This window comes from Canis lupus, chromosome 7 (assembly GCF_003254725.2).
Source record: "Canis lupus dingo isolate Sandy chromosome 7, ASM325472v2, whole genome shotgun sequence".
Classification (NCBI taxonomy): Eukaryota; Metazoa; Chordata; class Mammalia; order Carnivora; family Canidae; genus Canis; species Canis lupus.
The window spans coordinates 55,933,374-55,954,407 of record NC_064249.1 but is presented as its reverse complement, the minus strand read 5'-3'; the positions used below and the strand labels follow the sequence as shown (position 1 = coordinate 55,954,407).

At 35.3% G+C, this 21,034-nt stretch overlaps 1 protein-coding gene across 5 annotated transcripts in view; it reads left to right on the top strand.

The window, feature by feature from the left end:
• The window catches only part of ASXL3 (ASXL transcriptional regulator 3), a 182,160-nt gene that overhangs the window by 19,420 nt on the left and 141,706 nt on the right, over positions 1 to 21,034 (top strand). For all 5 annotated transcript variants that reach the window (XM_025429199.3, XM_049112796.1, XM_049112795.1 and 2 more), the window contains one exon: positions 11,854 to 11,936. In XM_025429199.3, coding sequence (XP_025284984.1) covers positions 11,854 to 11,936 — 83 coding nt within the window. The remainder of the gene's footprint in view (positions 1 to 11,853; positions 11,937 to 21,034) is intronic.

Here is a 21,034-nt window from a genome sequence, read left to right as displayed (position 1 = left end):
GAACCAGTGACCAAAAAGAAAAAAAATACCGTGATGATTTTATCACTGTGTCCATAGAATCTGAATTATAATACCACCCTTGGAAATGGGGTATGCAAGGATCATTTCTGTGTAGACTAAATTAGCATTTTAAATAAATATGAAAGAAAGCATAGGGTCTGGTCTCCTTCCTTTTAATTTAAATCCATTTCTAAGTAAAGTAGCGGTTTGCCACCCTCCCCTCCCTAACTATAGTAAACCAGAGGATAAGTGTCTCCAGAGATGGTGATGACATGTTTTATTGTATTTCATTTTAGGTGTATGTGTGTGCTTGGTAAATATTTGTTAAATCAATGAATTATTGAGGAAGTGATGTTGTTGTCTAACTATAGTCAGGAGAAAAGGATGACTATTAACTGTGACAAAGTAAGCATCATTGTCTTTGTCATTCTTCAACATTTAAGTGGTCAGAATCAAATAATTCTATATAACAAAGTCATTTTCTACAATTATCTCAAGATATATTTTGCAACTAATTCCTTCTGGCAGCTACATCTGGATGCTGTGTCATTTCAGACGAGTCTGTGAGAATAACACTGAAGAATTTTCCTGACTCAGATTGAATGATGAGTAATATTTGCTTTGGAAAAAATTCAATATACTTGTATTTTATTTTCTCCACTGTGCTTTACAGTATAAGGTATATAACTGCTTTTGTTGCTGTTTGAGTATTCAGTTTTATTTTGTTCAAAACTGATTTTAAAATTATTTAAGTATTATATAATTTATATAAGCATAAATTATATAAATGACATAATATAGAGATTAATAAACAATTTAAAGATTATGAAAGTCATTTGTGCTTATAAATATACAGATATAAAATAAGTATGACATTTCATCCTTTAACTTTTGGCTTTTTATCACTCTCCAGGGTAACAATTGTTAACTGCTAGAATAGTTTTATATGGTGTGAATGTGTGTTGGTTTGTGTGTATGGACAACACATACACTTGAATACATGCTTTCTTTACATACTGTTCTTCAGCCTGATTATTTTTACTCATCACCTTCTCATGGATATCTTTCTATGTCAGTGCATACTTTCTTTGCAATGATAGTGTATTATTTTATGGTATGTATGTGCCTTTCTTTATCCTTTATTTAACTATCGCCCTCTTAGATTATGTCTTTAAAAAAATTTTTTTTCGAATAATCCTTCATTGAACCTACAGAATGGGCTGTAGATTTCTGTAAGGAAAATTCCTAAAGGTGAACAAATAAGTTGGCACTATTTACTACAAGATAGTATATTGTGATGGTGAATCACCTGAGTCTGAGGGCATGGATTTGAATCCCCATTGGCTTCTTACTTGGGAATAGCCTGACATAAGTGAATTAATATATCTGTGTCTCAGTTCTGCCTATCTACAGCATTAATACCTACCTTGATGAGTGGTTGTAAAAATTAAATATGTTAACATAATTAAAGTTCTTGCAAAATTACCCGGTGCATTTCTATTACAGAATGCTTTCTAGCATTCTTTTGTACTACCTTCTATTATTAACACAAGCACCTTGTAACAATTCCCAAGATATGGAAATTTAGGGTCTCAACTGATTGCTGCTTCAGAATGTTATTTTGAGGAGAATGCTGGCTTTGTCCATAGGTTTCCATGTAGACAGCTATTTAGTTTCCCATGTGTGGACAAAAAATGCACATTAAGATCCTTAATTTTCATAATAATGTATTTTGCCACCTGCAAGCCTGGTTTTTAGAGTTATTATATCCATAGTAATAAAATATAAATAAACTCCAGGTTATTGGTAGAGTATATAATCCTAATTTAATTATATTGGACCTTGGGAAGACTATCTACTTGGATTATTTTATTATTCTCAATTTTTATGAGAAGTTCTGTGACAAAATTTATAACTCTCATGCTTGCTTTGGTGAAACTCTCATTGAAGATCTTGTTCATAACCACCCAGTGCCACTTATATGAATTTCTATTGAAGACAATTCTCTTAGTTTAGAAATAAGAAAACCTTTATCATTTCTGACAAGCTAATATTTCCTTTGTTCAGCTAATAGGAGTTAACTGTTTCCTTCAGCATTTTAGCTGCCATGAAATTAGTATGATATTCCAGATCAGAGTGGTAGCATGATTTCTCAGTTTTGAAATATTTGATTACATATTTTTTCCTTTAAAATAGTGCAGAAAAAAATAAGTACTGCATATTTTTTAAAAAGATGTCATAAAGTAACATAGAAGTTATATTCACTGTATTTTAGATGGGACATGAAATGATGAAATGTGAGCTCAATGACAAGACATTGAAAGAATCTGCAGATATGATGAAAAGTGCTGCTGATAATCATGGAGAAAATCACAGAGACAGGAGAATAATTGTCTAAGAATTGAACCACTGGGGTTCAAATTTTGGCTTTACTACCTTGTAGCTGTGGGACTTTGGGAAAGTTAAATAAGCTCTTTGCACTTTAGTTACCTCATCCTGTCAAAATGAGGATGATAAGTGTCCCTACATGATAAGGGGGTTGCTATGAGGATTAAGCAAGTTTATATATATGTTAGAATAATACCTGATGCAGAGTCACTGCTGAGTGTTTGCTATTATTATTATAAAAAGAGATATAAGAAGTGTTTGAAATCAGATTATTGAGCTTTATTTCAACTCTCAGTGAAATTCTAGAGTGTATTATTAAACAGATGACTGTAAGGATTTAGAAATGGAAGTAGTGATCCCTGGAAGGCATTATGGATTCTCTAAGTTAATTCATGTCAAACTAAATTAATTTATTTTGATAGGATTATTAGACTTACATATCAGGAGGATGTTCCTGTTGGAGCTAAATTTCAGCCAGTCATTTGAAGTATAATTAAATGAATTTTTAGAAGATTGAACATTTATAACCAAGTATATTGATTGACTAATTAGGATCAGTCTAAAAGAAGATTCCAGCAGCAGCCACATGGTTGTGGCTTTGCTTTCCATTGCTTTGTTCAGCCCTATCACAAGTAACTTGAAGAATTCATCACAGTCATACTCGTCAGATGTGAGGGTATCACAAAATAGAAAGGGAAACTGGACAGTTGAACAAGAGAATGATGATTCCAAAAGAACCTTATAAGGTAGGAAAAACAACCTTCACCTAAAAAGATGAAGTTTGGGTGCCTGAGTCAGGCACCCAAAGGTAGTCAGTTAAGAGCCTGCCTTTAGCTCAGATCATGATCCTGGAGTACTTGGGATCCAGTCCTGCATTGGATTCCCTACTTGGCAGGGAGTCTGCTTCTCCTTTTCCCCCTCCCCTCTGCTTATGCACTCGCTCTCTCTCAAATAAATAAAATCTTAAAAAAAAATAAATAAAAAGATGAAATTTGACTGAAATAACTATTTTTTCAAATTTGTAGATACCACAAGTTTAGTTGATACCTGGAGTAAAAGGATATTTGGGAATGATAAGATTTCAGAGCCCATAAAAATGGTTTGAAGCAAATACTAGTGCATCAAACAAACATGCATTAACATCCAGTAGGTTGGGAAATATACCACAGAATTATGCATGTGATTTCAGAAACAAATGTTGAAAGATCTGGAAATTTTTGTTGGTTGATGGTATGAGGACTACGAGAAAGAGCAAGTATCATACTAGGTTGTATTAATATATTTATATGTTAGAGAAATGGAACTAATAGTTTCACTATATTGTATTATGTTTATATATTTTTGTATTATGTTTATATGTTATATAAGCTACATTTAGAGTATTAATGGTATTTAGCTAATTTATTTCAATTAGTATAATTTTTAAAGCATTATTTTACAAGTGACATTGGCAAACTCAATGTTCAAAGGGTGTTTTTCAAGACAATGTCTGCAAACTATTTTATGTGAGAAAAAACAGAATTCATTAGCCTAGAGATAAAAGAAGACTGGGCCCTTAATAGTGTATTCAAACAGGTGGCAGTATATCATATGAATAAATGAGTGGGATCTATTTTGTAAATTTATATAACATAGTCACTTTAAGCTTTCATGTCAGCAAAGTGCTTGTAATTTAATATTAAATAATTGTCACATTGAAAGGCGAAAACTAGGACTACATAGAAGTTATAGGAAAGCAGAATTTTTACTTGATGCACAGAAAAAGCTTTTCAGTAATTAGTGGGTTTGGAATAAAGCGCACTGCCTGCAGATTTCTGTGGGAGAAGCATTTCTTTCATTAAAGAGATGTTTTACTACTTAAAACAGGTCTCATATGTATCATAATTTAAGTAGTTATTAATATTTCTCTTTTACCTTTTTTAGAACATTGTAGAAATTCTAGGTGTCTCTTACTCTGTTTTCTTTTTGTGTTATAAGTAATGGCAACTGTTACAAAAGATTAGAAACTTAATGAGGGAACAGAGTTGCCGAAATCCCACAGGAAATTAGAATTCACCTCTCAGTTGTATAGAACTTTATCTACAGACTCAGGTAATGATCACTCTTTGAACTGTTCTAGGCCTCACAAAGCCATTTTTCTACTCTCAGCTGTGATTAGTTTTATGAGGCTGAGCAACTGAAGTAATCTTACAGATAGAATTTTTTTTTCTGATGGATATTCAATGATACTCTATTATAGTTGCTTGAAAGTTTGTCTTTAAGTGTATATAGTTGGAAATAAGTTTTTATTGTAGTTCTGTATTTTTACTTGAATTGTAATACAAGTATAACAGGATAATTTGTCCCTGTAGTGTGCTTTTCTTTCTGGGTGACACAGCAGGGTCTAAAAGAGTGCCATATTGTATAGCCCATCTTGTTAAACACGGATAAGACTGTTGGATGATGAAACTAGGCACAGCGTGTGCACATTTACCTGCGAACCTGTATTAGAATAAGTATGGCAGTCGTAAGGCATGAGGGATGGCAGTACATGGCTAGCCTTATTTGTAGAAGCTCGAGTGCAGTTTACACAGGAAATCTCAAAAAGAGACAACATCTAATGTCCTTTTAAAAAAATATTGTTGTCCTCATGTTTCTAGGATGTGCTCAGAGGGGTTCCCCCCGCCCCAAGTCAGCAGTATTAACTAATGTTTATTAGCACATGTTGCTGTAGGCAGTCATTTGGCGTATTGGAATAGTAAGTGCTTTACATTCATTATTTTGTCCTCACAGCATTTTTACAAATGAGGGAATGAAGAAACTTAGATTCAGGGAAGTTAAATGTCTAAGACAGCTAGTGAATAGGGGCTCTTGCTCCAACTGACTCCAGATGCCATAGCCTTCTTGATTATGCCATAAACATCTCTAAGATAGAGTGACCGAAAGCATCTCCCCATATTAACTTGGTCTCTTTATAAGTGGACTTGGTCCTCCTGCCATCTGGGGATGTGGACAATAATGGAGACGAAAACTTGCAGTGTAGCAAGAATAGCGTTAAACAGTTACTATGAATTAATGACTGTTTGACAAGTGCTACCAATGGAAGGTACAGTTTAAACCATTATCTGCGAGTTCAAAGAAATATTCGATTGTTCTTAAGTGATAGACTGCTGAGGTGGGGATTATGAGGTAGGTACTGTGTATAATATCTGAATTATAAAGCATCAGTTTCTTCACAACCCCCATGCCCTTAAGGAGAAGCAATTTAACTCAGTAGGAGAAGCAGACTTCAGTGTCAGGAGCCCTGGACTCATCACCTAGTAGCTGCCCGATGTTGGGGCACTTGATCTTCCGGGAGGTTGCTTTATTCTGGGTGAAGTAGGCCTGATTCTTAAGGATATTACAACAAAATTTCCACATCTTTTAAGTCACATTCATAAATACTACTCCCACATATAACTTCCCCCATAAAAGTCATGCAAGTAGAAAAATTGCATCGTCTTTAAACCCTTAACTAGCAGCTGCATGTGTTAGGATTAGAGCACAATCTAACTGAGCTGCAGATATTGGGCAGTTGGCAAGTGCTGTCACTTCTTGCGTGATTGATTTCCTCATCTGAATACTGTCAGTGATCCAAATTCATGTTTCATCAGAATGACATGGACTTTTGGGGCTTCTTAAGAATAGCAGAAGTAGGGAATATTAAAAATAGGAATCCCGGAGTCTATTATAATATAAGGAAAGCTCCTACACACTTAGGACAGAATTGTCTAAAAAATATTAATTATTATTCTTATTACATTTAAACATGGTTGCCAGCAGTATTATCACATATACAAGTCCTGTCTTCCACTTTTACCAGCTTATGATCTTGAACCAATTACTTCAACTTTGTGCATCTCTGAGAAAGCTAATCCTGCCTCCTCTATGCATCTCACCAAGTTGTTATAAGGGTCAAATAAAATAATATATGTTGTATGAAAGCAAATAAACTGTATTATGTGAAAGCACTCTTTAACCATAGAGAGCTATATAATGGTTTATTGTTATGACCTTAAATCGCTTACCTATGACATGAGACTTTAAACAGTGAAACATTTGAATGAACTGCCAGCCTGAATTAAGGGGAGGACATATTGTGTTAGAAAAGGGAAGCGAGCTAGATGCTGGATGCTCACTGAGGATTCCACAAATCTAATCGTGTATCATTGACATGCTTTCAAATTATGGAAATCATCTTATTTTGCCATCTAATAAGTAGGCTCAGAAAATTTTATATAGGGCCTGAAGGACCAAGATTTTAACCACTAGATGAACATTGGTCTGGAGTGTTTATCTTAGGAATGCTTGAGAGGAATTTTGTGTTCGAGAGACACCAAGGAAATCTTGAGCAAACTTTAAGATGTTTAAAACCTTTTACTTATTAGAGTAAAATGTTTAAACCTAAAATATAGAAAAATACATTCTTAGGTTGGCCTGTAGCCTTAATCATATGGCAAACTCTCTCTCTCCTTCTCTTAACTAGATTACTATCCTTTCTTTGCAGGTTTTTTTTTTTTTTTTTTTTTCTCCTACTGGGACATGTAGAAGTCTGGAGGAGGAGTTTTCTGGGATGAGTCTGTCTGGTCTCAAAGTAGTAGGAGTCTAGACATTTTTTGAGATAGGCTCTGAGATGGTTACATCAATAGAGAAGGTGAAATCCAGTGGTGTATTTGGCAATTCTATATGTCTATTCAGGGCCTTGAAAAATACTAGGGGATTCATTGGTAGTAAGGTAGCAGATTGTATACAAACTTTGTATCCCTCACCATGGAAATCCCCCTTTATAGAGAGTGATGCTAAATTTGAAACCTACTGTGGAGTATTGCTGCAGAAGAAAGGAGGACTGAAAGGACTTTAGTGCATCAGGCGGAAGCATGAGACGTATAAGACACAGCTCCTAGAGAGTAAGAGTAAAGTGGACTCACAAATATGGCTTGAACACAGGAGGGCAATTTGTTTTTACAAAGAAAGGAAAGGCATTTTATGTAAAGATTAAGCACTGTGACAGACCAATTTGTATAGAAGAGACTTGATATCTGGCCAGTAGTTTCTAATTACAGTCTTCCCTTGGCAGGGCAGCTGATAGTTGTAGCTATGGATATTCTTTGGGAAACTCAGCAGTTTGGGGGGGCCTGTATTTGAGGAAATAAATGACAAAGCAGCTCAATTTTCAGCAGAATTTTTTGAAAGGGACTAGAAAAGATCAGTTTTTATCCAAAGTAAATAATGTAGGAAAGAGAAAACATGAAAGTGTTGGAAAGGAGACCCAATTCACATTATTTGTAGAAAATATGATTCTGTACTTCTATACAGTTAGGACTATTAAGAATTCAATTAGATGTTCGTATAGATAGTAATTATCACAATTCAATGGCTTTTGTGTGTCTTCCCAATAAAACGTGAGAATATTATATGAAAAAGTGTATTCATAGTTGCAACTGAAAATATAAACAATAAAATGCTTATTGCAGTTTATAAAACAAAACTTAAACACATGGAACACTGTGTAAATTGCTTAAAAATTTAATTAGATGTCTCATTTAATTCCAATCTAAATTTCATCTGGAAATATAAAGAAGTGAACAATTAAAAATTTAAGAAGGAATAATGAGAGCAGTGGCTGAACCAGATAGTGAAATGTATTATAATATTAGAGCAATTCAGAATGGTGTAGTGCTGGCACTGCAGTTGACTGAAAGTTCAGGGGATCTCTGGATCCTGGATGAGCCCCAGGGACAATGAATGGTTTGCAGTCTATTTTTTAGACACCCTGAAGATTACCAGAAGTGCCTTTGGCCATTAGAGGGAATAATATGGGGGCTCTGAGCACTTTCATCTCCACCTTAACAAGAATAGCTTGCTTTTGTGCATTTTATATATCGGGTTCCCACATTTATTTGGTTTCCCATCCAAAAGAGTTTTCACTGCTGTAGTATATGGTATATGTAGTATATGGTAGAGGATGACTCAGGAACCATGACTAGCTTAGGAAACAAATTGTAGTGGGGGGATCTTGACTTACTTATAGGTGGTGGGCTTACGTTGGTGTTTCACCTTGCTACAAAATGATAAATTCCAGATGAATTAAAAAGTAAAACTATAAATATACCTTAAAAATATTTGTAGATATTTGCATGTTCTCTGGTTATAAGGAATTTCTAGACATAAGACAGAAGTCACAATGGAATAAACTGATGGAGTTGTTGATGTGAAAATAGAAAACTTTGCAAATCTCCCTAAAATATCCAAAAAAGAAGTAACAAAAAGAATAAATATTATTAATATGCAAAGTAATAAATACTATTTTACTATATGAAGAGCTTTTTATACATCAATAAGGAAAACAAATATCCTGTCGTATTGCATTTGATATTAATTTGGGGGAAAAAAAAACTTTGTCCTCATTAGTATTTGCAGAAGTATGATTAGAATAACAATGAGCCATTGCATTTTGACCTAGTAAGTTGACAAATACTACTAAAAGATTATACTGAATATTGGCAAAGTTGTGGTAAGAGAGGCAGTTTTAGTTCTGCTTGGTGGTAGTATAAATTGTTAAAATCTTTTTGGAAGCAGTTGGCTGTGTATTGAGACATGACCAAGCTCACATCATTTGATTCAATAATACTCTAAGAAAGTTATATTCAATATATTATGTATTAATTTAATTTTTAAAACGATACAAATGCCTGTCTTCAGTGAAGTGTTAATTATGATGCCATTTTGAAGAATTCATATTACACGGAGAAAATTAAATAGCTAACAATATGTGCACATGCTGTATATAAGTATATTAGATTGATATATGTGGATGGGGAAAAACTAAAAGGAAGACACAAATATTAGCAGTGGTTAATATTCTTGCCTGTAGGCTTATGGGTACATTTTGTTTTCTATAATACAGGTATGAGTTTGCTTTTTTTTTTTTTTTTTTTCCAATTTTGACTACCCCAAAATAAGGTCATTTTAAAGGATTATCACTGGTGGAAAATGGGAATTGTATTTTCTATTTTGCTGTGTTTGAGTATGGCTGCCTGTGAGTCTGATTCATGTCTCCACCATGTGTCTCATTATTTTGACAGTCTCAATGTTCTTTTCTGTGAAGGTGATTTCTCTTTCTCTCTCTCTCTCTCTCTCATCCTGTTCATGTCCACATGGCTAGTTCAGTGACACTTGTTCACGACCAGGAACCTCTCCTTCTCTGTCTCCTTTCTCTGTCTTGCAGGAACTCAGGGTGGCTTCTGGTGTTCTGTGTGGCTTCATCATTTCCTTCCCGCCTCTCATCCACTCCACAATGTAATTCTTGGCACTTTTACTTCCTTTGTAGAGTAGGATGTGATGTCATAGAGAAGGGGACAGGGCTATCCAAATTCTCTCAATTGCGGGGAGGAGCTGCCCAGGTGTGCTGAGGGGCCTGTACTCAGGAAGAGAAACAGGGAGTCCTCCACAGTGAGTAACCCCACTTTTGAGTGCACCCAAATTTCCCTCAAAATGTTGCCCGGTACACTGGAGTTTCCTCTTTGGCCCTTTCTGGATTTAATCAGTTTGCTTTTTGGCCATTCCCAGTTCAGCTCAATTTTCCTCCTTTCTCTACCTAGTTCCCTCTTCTCCTCTTTCTGCAACCTGCGCCTCTTCCTGATGGTTTCCCTCTTCCTTGCTTGCCAACGTGTGTGTGTCTGTTAACCTTCTGCCCATCTCTCTCAGGAGAGACCATGTGTGTCCCCAGCATTGCTTGTCATTTGGGGTGATACCCGCCGTATATATAGTCCATGTGCCCATAGCATCCCCTTTCAACTATTCATAAGTATGCACCGTTCTGTGTATGGTTCTCATTTTACAAATTCTGTCAGCCTTTTTGTTTCCATGTCTCTTTCTTTCCCACCTTTCCCCATGATCTAATCTTCACCCCTTTGCAGCTCTATGATGCAGTTTCCTTCTTGCCTTTTTTTTAAACCAGTATTTTTACACATTAGTCCTCTTCCCTATACAGCTATGCCTATGTTTCTTTGTCCCCCTTCCCAGGCTTCAGTTTGGCTCTCCAGTGGCCTCCTGTGAAGACAGGTTTCCTTCTTTCCTGTTGATGTACTTGTTGTCATACCCTCTTTCTAGCGTAGATCATGTTGCTGTGTTCTTTAAAGGACTTACCCACTATGGCTAAGGGATGGATCTGGGCTGGGAAAAATGGGGACGTTTCCTGGGAACCAGAGAAGGGAGTACAGGAGAGAGGCACTACTGGTGAGGCAGGGCAGGCTGGATGTGAGGCCTTGATGAATAGAACCTTTGCTAGTGCTAGTTGAAATTTGGCCATGATAGTAGGAGAGATCACAGAACTATTTGGAGCAGATTCAGAGCCTTTTCAATTGTTAGTTTTCAAAGTAACCCTGTTGATAATTATGATCGTCCTAGTAAATAATCATAAATTAGAATTCTGGAATGTGCAGACCCTTCTGTACAGCATCTTTAAGTAGGTGTTGTCTACCCTTGGAGGAAGTCATTGTGAGGATATGTGTAGACTTGTTTCTTATTCCCAGAGGTGGCCCCTGAGTCCGTGCTGGTGAACAGTGTTTATTGCTTTCTTTACAGGTAGTTAAATCCCTGGATAAATACAGGAATTTGATTTCCAGGTCTGATGGTCTAATGCCTATGGAAACAGTGAGCTATGTCCCATGTATTCCCCACACTTTAAAAGAACTCCCTTCCACTAAAAAATAAGGAGGCCAGAAGGGGAGAGAAAGAAAAATAGGGACTCAGTTCATAAAACTGAGATGGGCTGAATGGGAAGAGGAAGGGGTTTACTTGAAATTAATCGAAAAAGGCAGAAGAAAGGAAACTGAGCTGAACTGGAACACACAGTGTAATGACTTACTTGGGTTTCTGTATGTATGCTTTTTTTCCATTTTGGCCATGAAGGATTTTTTTTTCCTCATTTTTTTTTTTAATACAAAAGAAGTTGATCAAACTAATCCAGTGAGGTTATTTCTAACCAGCACTTTGTTTTCTGCTATTGGTAGTGTCCAGGCTCCATGTTTCCAAAGTCCTGGAAATTTAGAAAACATTTTAGTAGCCTGAAAGTCTGTCTTTAACCATAAAATATTAGCAATTTCAAATAAAATTATATACATTTATTAACTTGTTTTTTTCAGGTTTCATATTTCTTTCTTTCTTTCTTTTTTTTTTTTTTTTTTTTTTTGGTGTGTATGCCTTTGTGACATTTTTTTTTAAATAATGACCCCCAACCCCTATTGAAGAAATTTCCATTAATTACCAGAAAAGAATTACATTCTCACTTTGGATACCTGAACTGTGTGATGGGATCTTATTTTGACATATCAGCCAGCCCTCCCCCTTTAAAATGTTAAGGAACGATTGCATGATTCACACATATTTTTTTTGTATGCTTCCATACAATAATCTAGGAATTTTATGTTTATTTTTATTTTTTAGGCATTAGAAAAACACCCCAACTCACCAATGACAGCGAAGCAGATATTGGAAGTTATTCAGAAGGAAGGGTTAAAAGAAACAAGGTCAGTATTCATATTTACATTTTCTATTTTCATTGCCACTACTTGCAAAGCAATAGATGTATCTAGATTTGATACTGTAGTTGATTGTGAAGTAATTACCTGAAAATTCTTTTGTGATTGCCAAATATTTGGATGACCCAATATTTCCTTAGGGCTGCCTGTTGGCTTAATAAATTACATTAGACAGGTTAATATAGAAGGTACTTTGTTAACAAAGAGCTCTGCTATATGAATAAGTCCTTCACTGAAGTTACTACTCTTTCTCTGTGTCTTGTAAAAGGAGATTTTGTTTCTGAAAGTAAAGAGGAACACTTTTATAGGCTTAATAGATAGATCCCAGGATATAAAGATTAGGTCACTGTGATAAAACTCGACAGTGCTGTCGTTGAAAATTTAGTCCTCTTATATTTAGAATTCCTCTACTTGGAGGGTCATTAATCAGTCTTTAAAAAAAAATAACAATTTTATTGAGATATTCACATACCATAAAATTCACCCTTTTAAAATGTTTAATTCAGCAGTTTTTAATATATTCACAAAGTTGTGCAGTCAACACCACTATCTCATTTTAGGACATTTTCATCATCCTACATGAAACTCCATCCCCATTCCCTACTCCCTTCTGCCCCTGGTAACCACGATTCGACTTTTTCTGTCTATGGATTTGAGTATTCTGGACATTTCAAATAAATGGAATTATACAGTATGTAGCCTTTTGTATCTGGCTTCTTTCACTTAGCAAAATGTTTTCAAGGTCCATCCATATTGTAGCATGAATCAGTATTTCATTCCTTTTTGTTGCCAAATAATATTCCATTGTACACACACGCACTGCGTTTTGTTTATCTATGATGATCCTTTATTTAGTAATTAATTTTAGTTTTGGCTTTTGCAGTCAGTTTAGGGCCAAATTGATGGTACTACTCAAGGAGAAAAAATAAGTTTGTTACAAAAGAATCATAGAGTTGTCAAATGACCGTGTAATCATCCATGTTACATAGAGTCAATTATTTTTGCATGAAGTTGTCTACCTACAAGCCATTGAGCATACAATAGTTGCAACTTAGTGAAAATTAAAGCTGATATCCTCCTGGGGTCAACTTTACAAAAAAAAAAATCAGTATTACCTGTAAAGTCTTTTACTATAAAGGGTGGGTAACATCAGCTTCTAGTTCTTTAAAATACATACTTTGCAAGTTTGATCCGTGAACATCACAATTTAGAGGAGTGTAGGACATCTGGCCTCAAATTTTCATCTCTCTGTTGAGGCTTTTTCTGTCCATTCTGAAGACACAGCCTAAGATAACATTAACTCCACCATTTGGAAGAGTTGCATCTTTAACAAACTGAAGGCTACAGTGGGGAGAGAAGTTGCTGACAGAGCCTAGCAGCTCTGGTAGGGGTGATCCTGTTCTTTGAAGCCAGATGTCAGTGGATGGCGTTAGGGAACAAAATGGAGACACTTGGAAATTAATTTTCTCTTTGCTGCCTGTCAAAAACCCTGAAAATATTTATGCCATTTAGAAAGCACTGAAAATGTTTGTGCAGCAGCCAAAAAAAAGGAGGTAAAAATCTAAGGATATGAACTCCTGTTGAATGTGGGCCATGTGCCAGTGGAATCTGCCAACGCAGACATAAAAAGCATCTCCTAGAAGCAGACATTGGAAATTTGTTCATTACAATACTCTCCTCAACAGGAGTGACTATGCTGCCATCAGTTGCTATGTACCTTGAGATATAGAAGTCCTGTACCATGCCTCTGAACAGCATTTTAATTACACTTATTGCCAGAGCATTATTTCATATTTTTCAAAATGCTGGTCTTCCCAGAATGGTATATTATAAAGGGCTTTATGCACATGAAGTTAACAAAACAAAACAAAACACAAAACAGCTTCTTTAGACTAAAGAATTCTGAAATGGGGAAAAAAAAAAAGTAACCTGCTATTTCCCTGAATATAACCCTCCTTCTCTACCCCCTCCACCCAATTGTGTCCTTCCATAAAGAAAAAAAAAAATGTTGTTACAAATACTGATGAACCAGTATGGTAATGTTGAATGTGCCTGCAAGAATTTACAAGTTGAATAGGAAAGGGAACGGGCAAAGAAAGAGACCATAGTTATATTTAAGTTCTATTCTGTAAAATCTGCTCTGCACTGAAGGTCTTCAAGCTACACATTTTACGTTATTTCTTTCTGCTTTCTTTGAATCTTCTCTCTCTTGCCAGCTGAGACCTGTTATTTTATGGCCAGTGTGTCTGTGACCACTCTTAAGACCCTTGTTTCCTGGTTTGCTTATTAGAATCGTCTCTAAAATAAAAGTACATGTTTTGAGTGAGTTTTGGGCTTTGGTTCCTGTTATGTAATGTCGTTTTAGGGAGCAGATTCTGACATTTATTTTGCCTACTTAATGTACTCTTTTGCTACCTTCCAAGTTCTTAAATGTTCTCCAAATATTTATGGTAGCTCAGTAAACGAAGTGTAACTGCATCTATTTTTCTCAAGTTACATTTAGAAATTCCGTCATCATAAGGCCATACATAGCTGTTTAATTTCTAGGTATGTATTTATGATGTGTTTTCCAAGAAATGCGAGTTTAGTATACGCCTGATTAAATGGAAGGGAGTGTTTGTGACAGTTACTTAAGGTGACCTGTGACCTACTAGTGGTTTCTGAGGATGAGAGGTCATGATAGTGGACCTCCCCCAGACAGTCCATCACTGTATCTTTTCTAGAAAACAGAACATTGGTCTTTATCCATCGTCATTCTGAACCTGGATTTAAAGTAATGCCATTTGTTTCAAGTTCCATGGGGCTCCTTCATTCCATGTGCCAGACAGCTCTCCTGTAGTGTTGACCTCATTTTCCTGTAATTTTATCCTTATTTGTCTACCTGTGCCCACCTGTGGGCTCCTTAAGGGCATCTAACACTCCTGACACTCAGCAGATAGTCAATCAATATTTGTTGAGTAAATAATCTTCTTTTTCAAGATGTTAATTTTCCCATGCTTAGTGATGACTTTAGCTTCCATTTAGGGTTAGAAGCTTCTTTTTAATGTTATATGTTATATTTTTCATCCTATTTAATACTTTGTGTGTTTTAATAAAAAAGAACCTAACAGTTTTGTGGGAGCCCTGTTAAATTCATGCATGCTGATAATCTCTGGCAGATTATACGTGAGCAAGTAAGGTTATTGTGCTGTTGCCTGTTTTAAGACACTGTAAGTGCCTCTGGTTTGAGCTTATAATTTGTAATAAAAAACACACCAATAATTTTGGCAAAGCTGATATGAGTATTTGAATGAGTTCAGTATATGTGATATTGTTAATTTATTTGTGATGAAATTCTTGACATATGTTATCTTTTCTTCTTTTCAAGTGACATTTTAAATTGCATACTTTTCATGTAGACATGATAAAAAGAGGACAGCTTTTCTATATCATGTTCTATGTATCTTTTTCATGTTATTGATGAAATGTGTAGTGTGTGATTAAATTCTGTTTGGAAAAGACAGACTGAAATAAATACTTTCCATGTGGTTTACAAAAAGGTCAGAAGGACATATGATTTTTGTTGAAAAAAATAGCATGGCATGGTTTTCTAGAATTCTTAATGAAAATATATTTCGGAGGTCTTAGTTCCTTCTGTATAACATAGAACATTTTTATCAGTATAATTTTATTCTGGTCCACCTATATATTTGCTTTACTGAGTATTTCCAAGCTTTTGTTACTTTGTGTTTATGAGTTGTGAACAATTAATAACACATAGATGTTTGGAATGCTTTTCAGATGATCAGAACCTTACTATCAATGAAATAGCCATATTGCTTGTATAGAGGGGGAAAATGTGCATATTCCTGTCTGCTGCTTTTGTGGATGGATATTTGATATGCCTGATTGGACTGCTTGACTAAACATTCCCACTTCCTCAGGGAGTTAGGGTGCTACTGTAGAATATGATCTTGTCTGCAGTAATTTTAGTATATGTACTGCCAAAGAGAGCACTTGTCTCCAGTAATTGGAAATATGTTCATAGAAAAAGAGGAGTAACTCAGGTTACCATGTTGGTTTGGATGGCATTTGGGGTTGTCCTAATTCTGCTTTTCTGTTTTTGGTTTGCTTATTCAGAGGTTCTAATTCCTTTACAAAGAGGACTGAGGGATTTTTGATGCCTTAGGATATGTTTTTCTCTGCTCACGTAATTTTTAAAGTGATGCTTCCAAAGAAGTATGTGCTCCCATATAGCGACGCGTCCAGGGGCAGCAAGGTTAAGGAGTGAGGCTCGCAGCACTTACCTAGTGAGAACAGAACAGCTATTCGTCAGAGAGGGATAATTTCTTATGTGCTGGGCATTATCATTACAAGATACCTGTCATTAATGTAGCATGAACCTTGATTTAGTTTTCATATTATTTACGCATAGGCAAATAGTTTGCGAATGGAGGTAAAGCAGTCATAAAATAAAGGCAAAATAAAAATCCAACACACCACACACGAAACAATAAAAAAAAAAAACCTCTGTTTTGGGGGTAGGGCAATATTTATGAGGTACATTTTACAAGATTATAGATGCCTTACTTAAAAAAAATCTGTTAGATTTCATCAACCATTTGCAGAGCAACAGCCTATAATTACATACCACAGTAGGGATATTTGAAAAACTTTATAAACAGTCTCTGTTGTGTTTAGTGTTACTTGAAATATGGACATATTTTTGATTTTGCAATGTGGAACATGCAATTGACAACCCAAGATTTTGCAATTATTCTGGTATCAATGAGAAGTTTTTATTCACACTCATAATTCTTGGAATAAATTTGTTTTTAGCTACTTGCCTTAGGTTTTGCATGTCTTCTGTTTTGCAGTCTGTGTTGTAATGTGCTGAAATTAGGATCTCTACTTCGTACTGTGGTTTATTAAAGATGTTGCATTTTTCTAGGGGGATAAATGTCAGAAAATTCTATTACCATGTATAGTGACAAACAATAAAATTTCTTGGCATTTCTCTTGGTGAGATTTACGTTTCTAATTAGTACTATAGGAGATGATTCTTTCTAGCTGCTGAAATGTTTTGTCTAGAGATAAGAAAGAAACACAAATAATTTCTACTGCAAAATCAATTCTTATCTCTAGACTCCATGTTGGCATCCGTCCTTTCACACTGAAATGGTGGTCTGGTTTGTGCTGAGGCATTTTAGAATTACAGTGTTAACTCACAGTGTCACCCCTGCCATTTGCTAACATCTAATCCTCTCATTGTGTAAATGGTGTGCACAGTCAGCTACTTAGAAGGGGCAAATCGGACAATGGTGTTATTAAACAGAAACATAGGACAATCTACATTTATTTTTGCATGCGTATAGTTGTGTGAATGTAAGTGTGTCAGTGAGCCTTGAGAATAACTTACCTCTTCTCTGATATGAAATTTTACTTGTCATCATTACTCAGATTAGAGTTCCCAAACATTCATTCTCAGCTCCTTTCTTCGATGCTCCCTTGGCCAGTCTGTTCTTGGGTAGTGTTAGTTCTACTTCCTAAATACGTCTTTCTTTCTTTGTATCCCTACTCCTTGCCATTCAGTCTTTGCACTTATAATATTTTAATGAGATTAATACAGTATCTTCTTATCTTGTCTCTTTAAACCCAGTCTCCCCCATTTTAAATAATTTTTTTCTCAAACACTACCATTTACAGTAGAATTTCTTAACTGATCATCCACAATATTCCAGAGAATATACTGCACCTAGCAAACTGTGAATCAAAAGATGCTGTCCGTTGTATGATTGGTGATAATTAGATGAAATTGGGTACGGTACGATTTTCCTAGTCACATGATACCTAAATAAATATGCATGATATTCTGATAATGTAGGGTTTATGATATAAATAATGAAAACAGACATTATATCTTATAAGGTATTTTGAATTGGCAATCTGATCATTTATATATATTTAGTCCTTCTGAAGAAAACATCACTTAAAATGTCATTCATTGGGACACAGAGGTGGCTCAGCGGTTCAGTGTCTGCCTTTGGCTCAGGGCATGATCCCAGGGTCCAGGATCCAGTCCCACATCGGGGTCCTTGCATGGAGCCTGCTTCTCCCTCTGCCTAGGTCTCTGCCTCTCTCTCTTTCTGTGTTTCTCATGAATAAATAAATAAAATCTTTAAAATAAAATGTCATTCATTGGCATTGTGTGTAATTAACTTGCTTTAGATTAAATGGTATAAAACTGGTTAAATAAGAATTCAAAATGTATACATGGATATCACTAATTGTTTAAAAATTACTTCACAGTCTGTCACAAATTAAATTTATTTATTTATTTAGTTAGTTAGTTAGTTTCAGGTGTACAACATAGCGGTTTGACAGTCTTCTACATTACTCAATGCTCACCATAAATGCAATCACCATCTGTCACCAAACGTTATTACAATATTATTGACTGTATTCCCTATGCTATACTTGTAATTGATCTCCATGACTTCATTATTTTAAAATAAGAAACTTGTACCTCTTAATCCCATTCTCCTAGTTCATCTAAAAAAAATTTTTTTTTAACTTTAAGTTACTTTTCTTATTGTGAAAAAGTGATTCAGGGGAATAAGATTATATATTCCCTTGGAAGCATTTCCTGAGTTAAAAAGTAATTATGTGAAACATTACCTTACAAGGTAGAGTTCCAACTCCTAGCTCTACCTAAATCAGATGGGACATCTGCAGCTTTAAAGCTTAAGTAGCCAAGCATCTGTTATTGTAGCCACAGGTAATTACTTGTCTTCCAATGCCACATTTCCCATATTATCTCTTTGTGATTTGGGAAGGTAGAAGTAGAGCCCCATGAGGAGTTCCTGAACCATGTCACCCTGTCATGTGCTTGCATGTGCATAGTCACATGCGCTTCCAGCAGTCATCACACTGTTCCATAAAAGACTGTAAGATTGGGCTTCCGAAAGGAGAGGTAGCACTTTTCAGAGAGAAAACGCCTCACGCCAAGATAGTACATTTGGAACAGACCTCTTCTTTGTTCCCTGACTGAAGTCATATTAATAGTGATTGGCTTAGTCTGCTCAGGCTGCCACAACAAAACGCTACAGACTGGGTGGCTTAAACAAGAGAAATGTATTTTTCACAGTTCTATAGGCTTAAAGTCTCAAGTCAAGGTCCAGCAGGGTAGGTTTCTGGTGTTTCTTGGTTTGCAGATGGTCCCCTTTCCACTATGTGCTCACTTGTCCTCTCTGGGTGTGTGTGTGTGTGTGTGTGTGTGTGTGTGTGTGCAGGGAGAGGGAGGGAGCTCTTCTCCATTTTTTCTTATAAGGACACTACTACTATCGCATCAAGGCCCCATCCTTACTAGACTTCATTCAACATTCATCATTTCCTCAGAGGCCTCATCTCCAACTATAGCCACATTGGGGGCTAGGGCTACACCATATGAATTTTGGGAGCGCAAAAATTCAGTTCATCATAGTGATTGAATATGAAACTTTAGAGTGCCAGAACTCACACACAACATAAGATTTCTAGAATTTTGAATATCTGATTAATCTTGGAGTGTATTCATAACATTATGCTTAACACTGTATTGTGCTTCTGTTTTTATATACTCCTAATATGTGTTTTCATATGTTATTTTTCACATAAACCAGTAGAATACTTGGCTTAAGTTTTGTGTTCAAATATAATGTGTATATTCATACAATATAAATTGATTTGGCTTTTATTTGAAGCCTTTGGTAAAAGTAGCTGTGCTGACTGCATATAGCCCTCAAGGCATCAATATTCACTAAGGAATGCAATTATAGCTATGAAATGGCCATTTCTTAATACATCTTTTTATTCTGTCAAGCTTTCTTTCTCCATTCTTCCAAATAATTGAACAAAAAAAGGTAATTTAGGTGATTTCAGCTTTATCAAGATCTAGGTATAATTTACTCCAGAAATACTGAGCACTCTATAAATATTTCAGTGCAGAAATAGAAGCAGAAATGGATATAAAATTACATTGTATGTGATTCTAAGTATCCTATGCAGATGAAAACCTTTGGGAAGGAATAGGCATTAAACTGGGATGATTTTATTTAATTTTTTTCTAACTGGTATTTTTCTCTTTATCTTTTAATTTCGTTGCTTGTGCTCTTAATTGCCATATGCCTATGATTTTAGTTTTGCCTCGTTGTTTTGAACTTGACAACATAATTCAAATGCAAAACAGTTAATATGCTGACATGGGGACTTCTTTTTATAGTTGATTTGTTTTCAGGAGAATAAAAATTACGATGCTTTGTTAAGCCAGGTTTTCCAAAAGCTACCTTGTGTAATTCCTAAGAACAAGTCTTAGTTCTTTCAGGACAATTAAGGATTATTTATCCTGCAACTCCTGAGATGCCTAAATGCAGAATCAAATTGATAATCATGGACTGGGATTCTGCCTCAAGTTCAGGTGATGTCTATCAATATTAAAAAAAAAATTAAAATCTGTTCTAGATGCTGTGCAAGGCTTGTACTCAGGCTCTGCCCAGTTCTCAGTCTGACCACGTGAGTAGGTGCAGAGCTTTGTCTCGTGATTGGTGGTCAAATTAGAGGACATCAGAGAAAAGAAAAAGTTGTGGAGATGAAGGTTTCAGAACATAATGGTAATCAATTAAATACCTACTAAGTTCCTACTCACTGTGCTCACAGTGTTAGATCCTGAGGTTCTGTGAAAGCTTTAAGGCATGTATTCATTCCATTATTAAGCACATGCTATGTTATTGAGAGGATAGAGGTTGCTAGATTAATGAATGAATAAAATGTAGTCCCGGTTTCTGAGGATTTAACAACACAGTTCTGGACCATTTTTCTGTGTCATTTAATTAGGTCTTTTCATCTCTTCTCTGTGAAGCATGTCTTCAGCCTAGTGCATAATTTTATTTATTTATATACATATAAATATATATATTATATATATTATATATTATATATATATTAGTTTTTAAATTTAGGAATTTCTAATTCTCCCTTGAATTCTTGATAAGATATTTGATATTCCAACATATCAAGAAATATTGTCTTTCCATCACAAATATAAGGCCATTACTGTAAAGAATTTACAT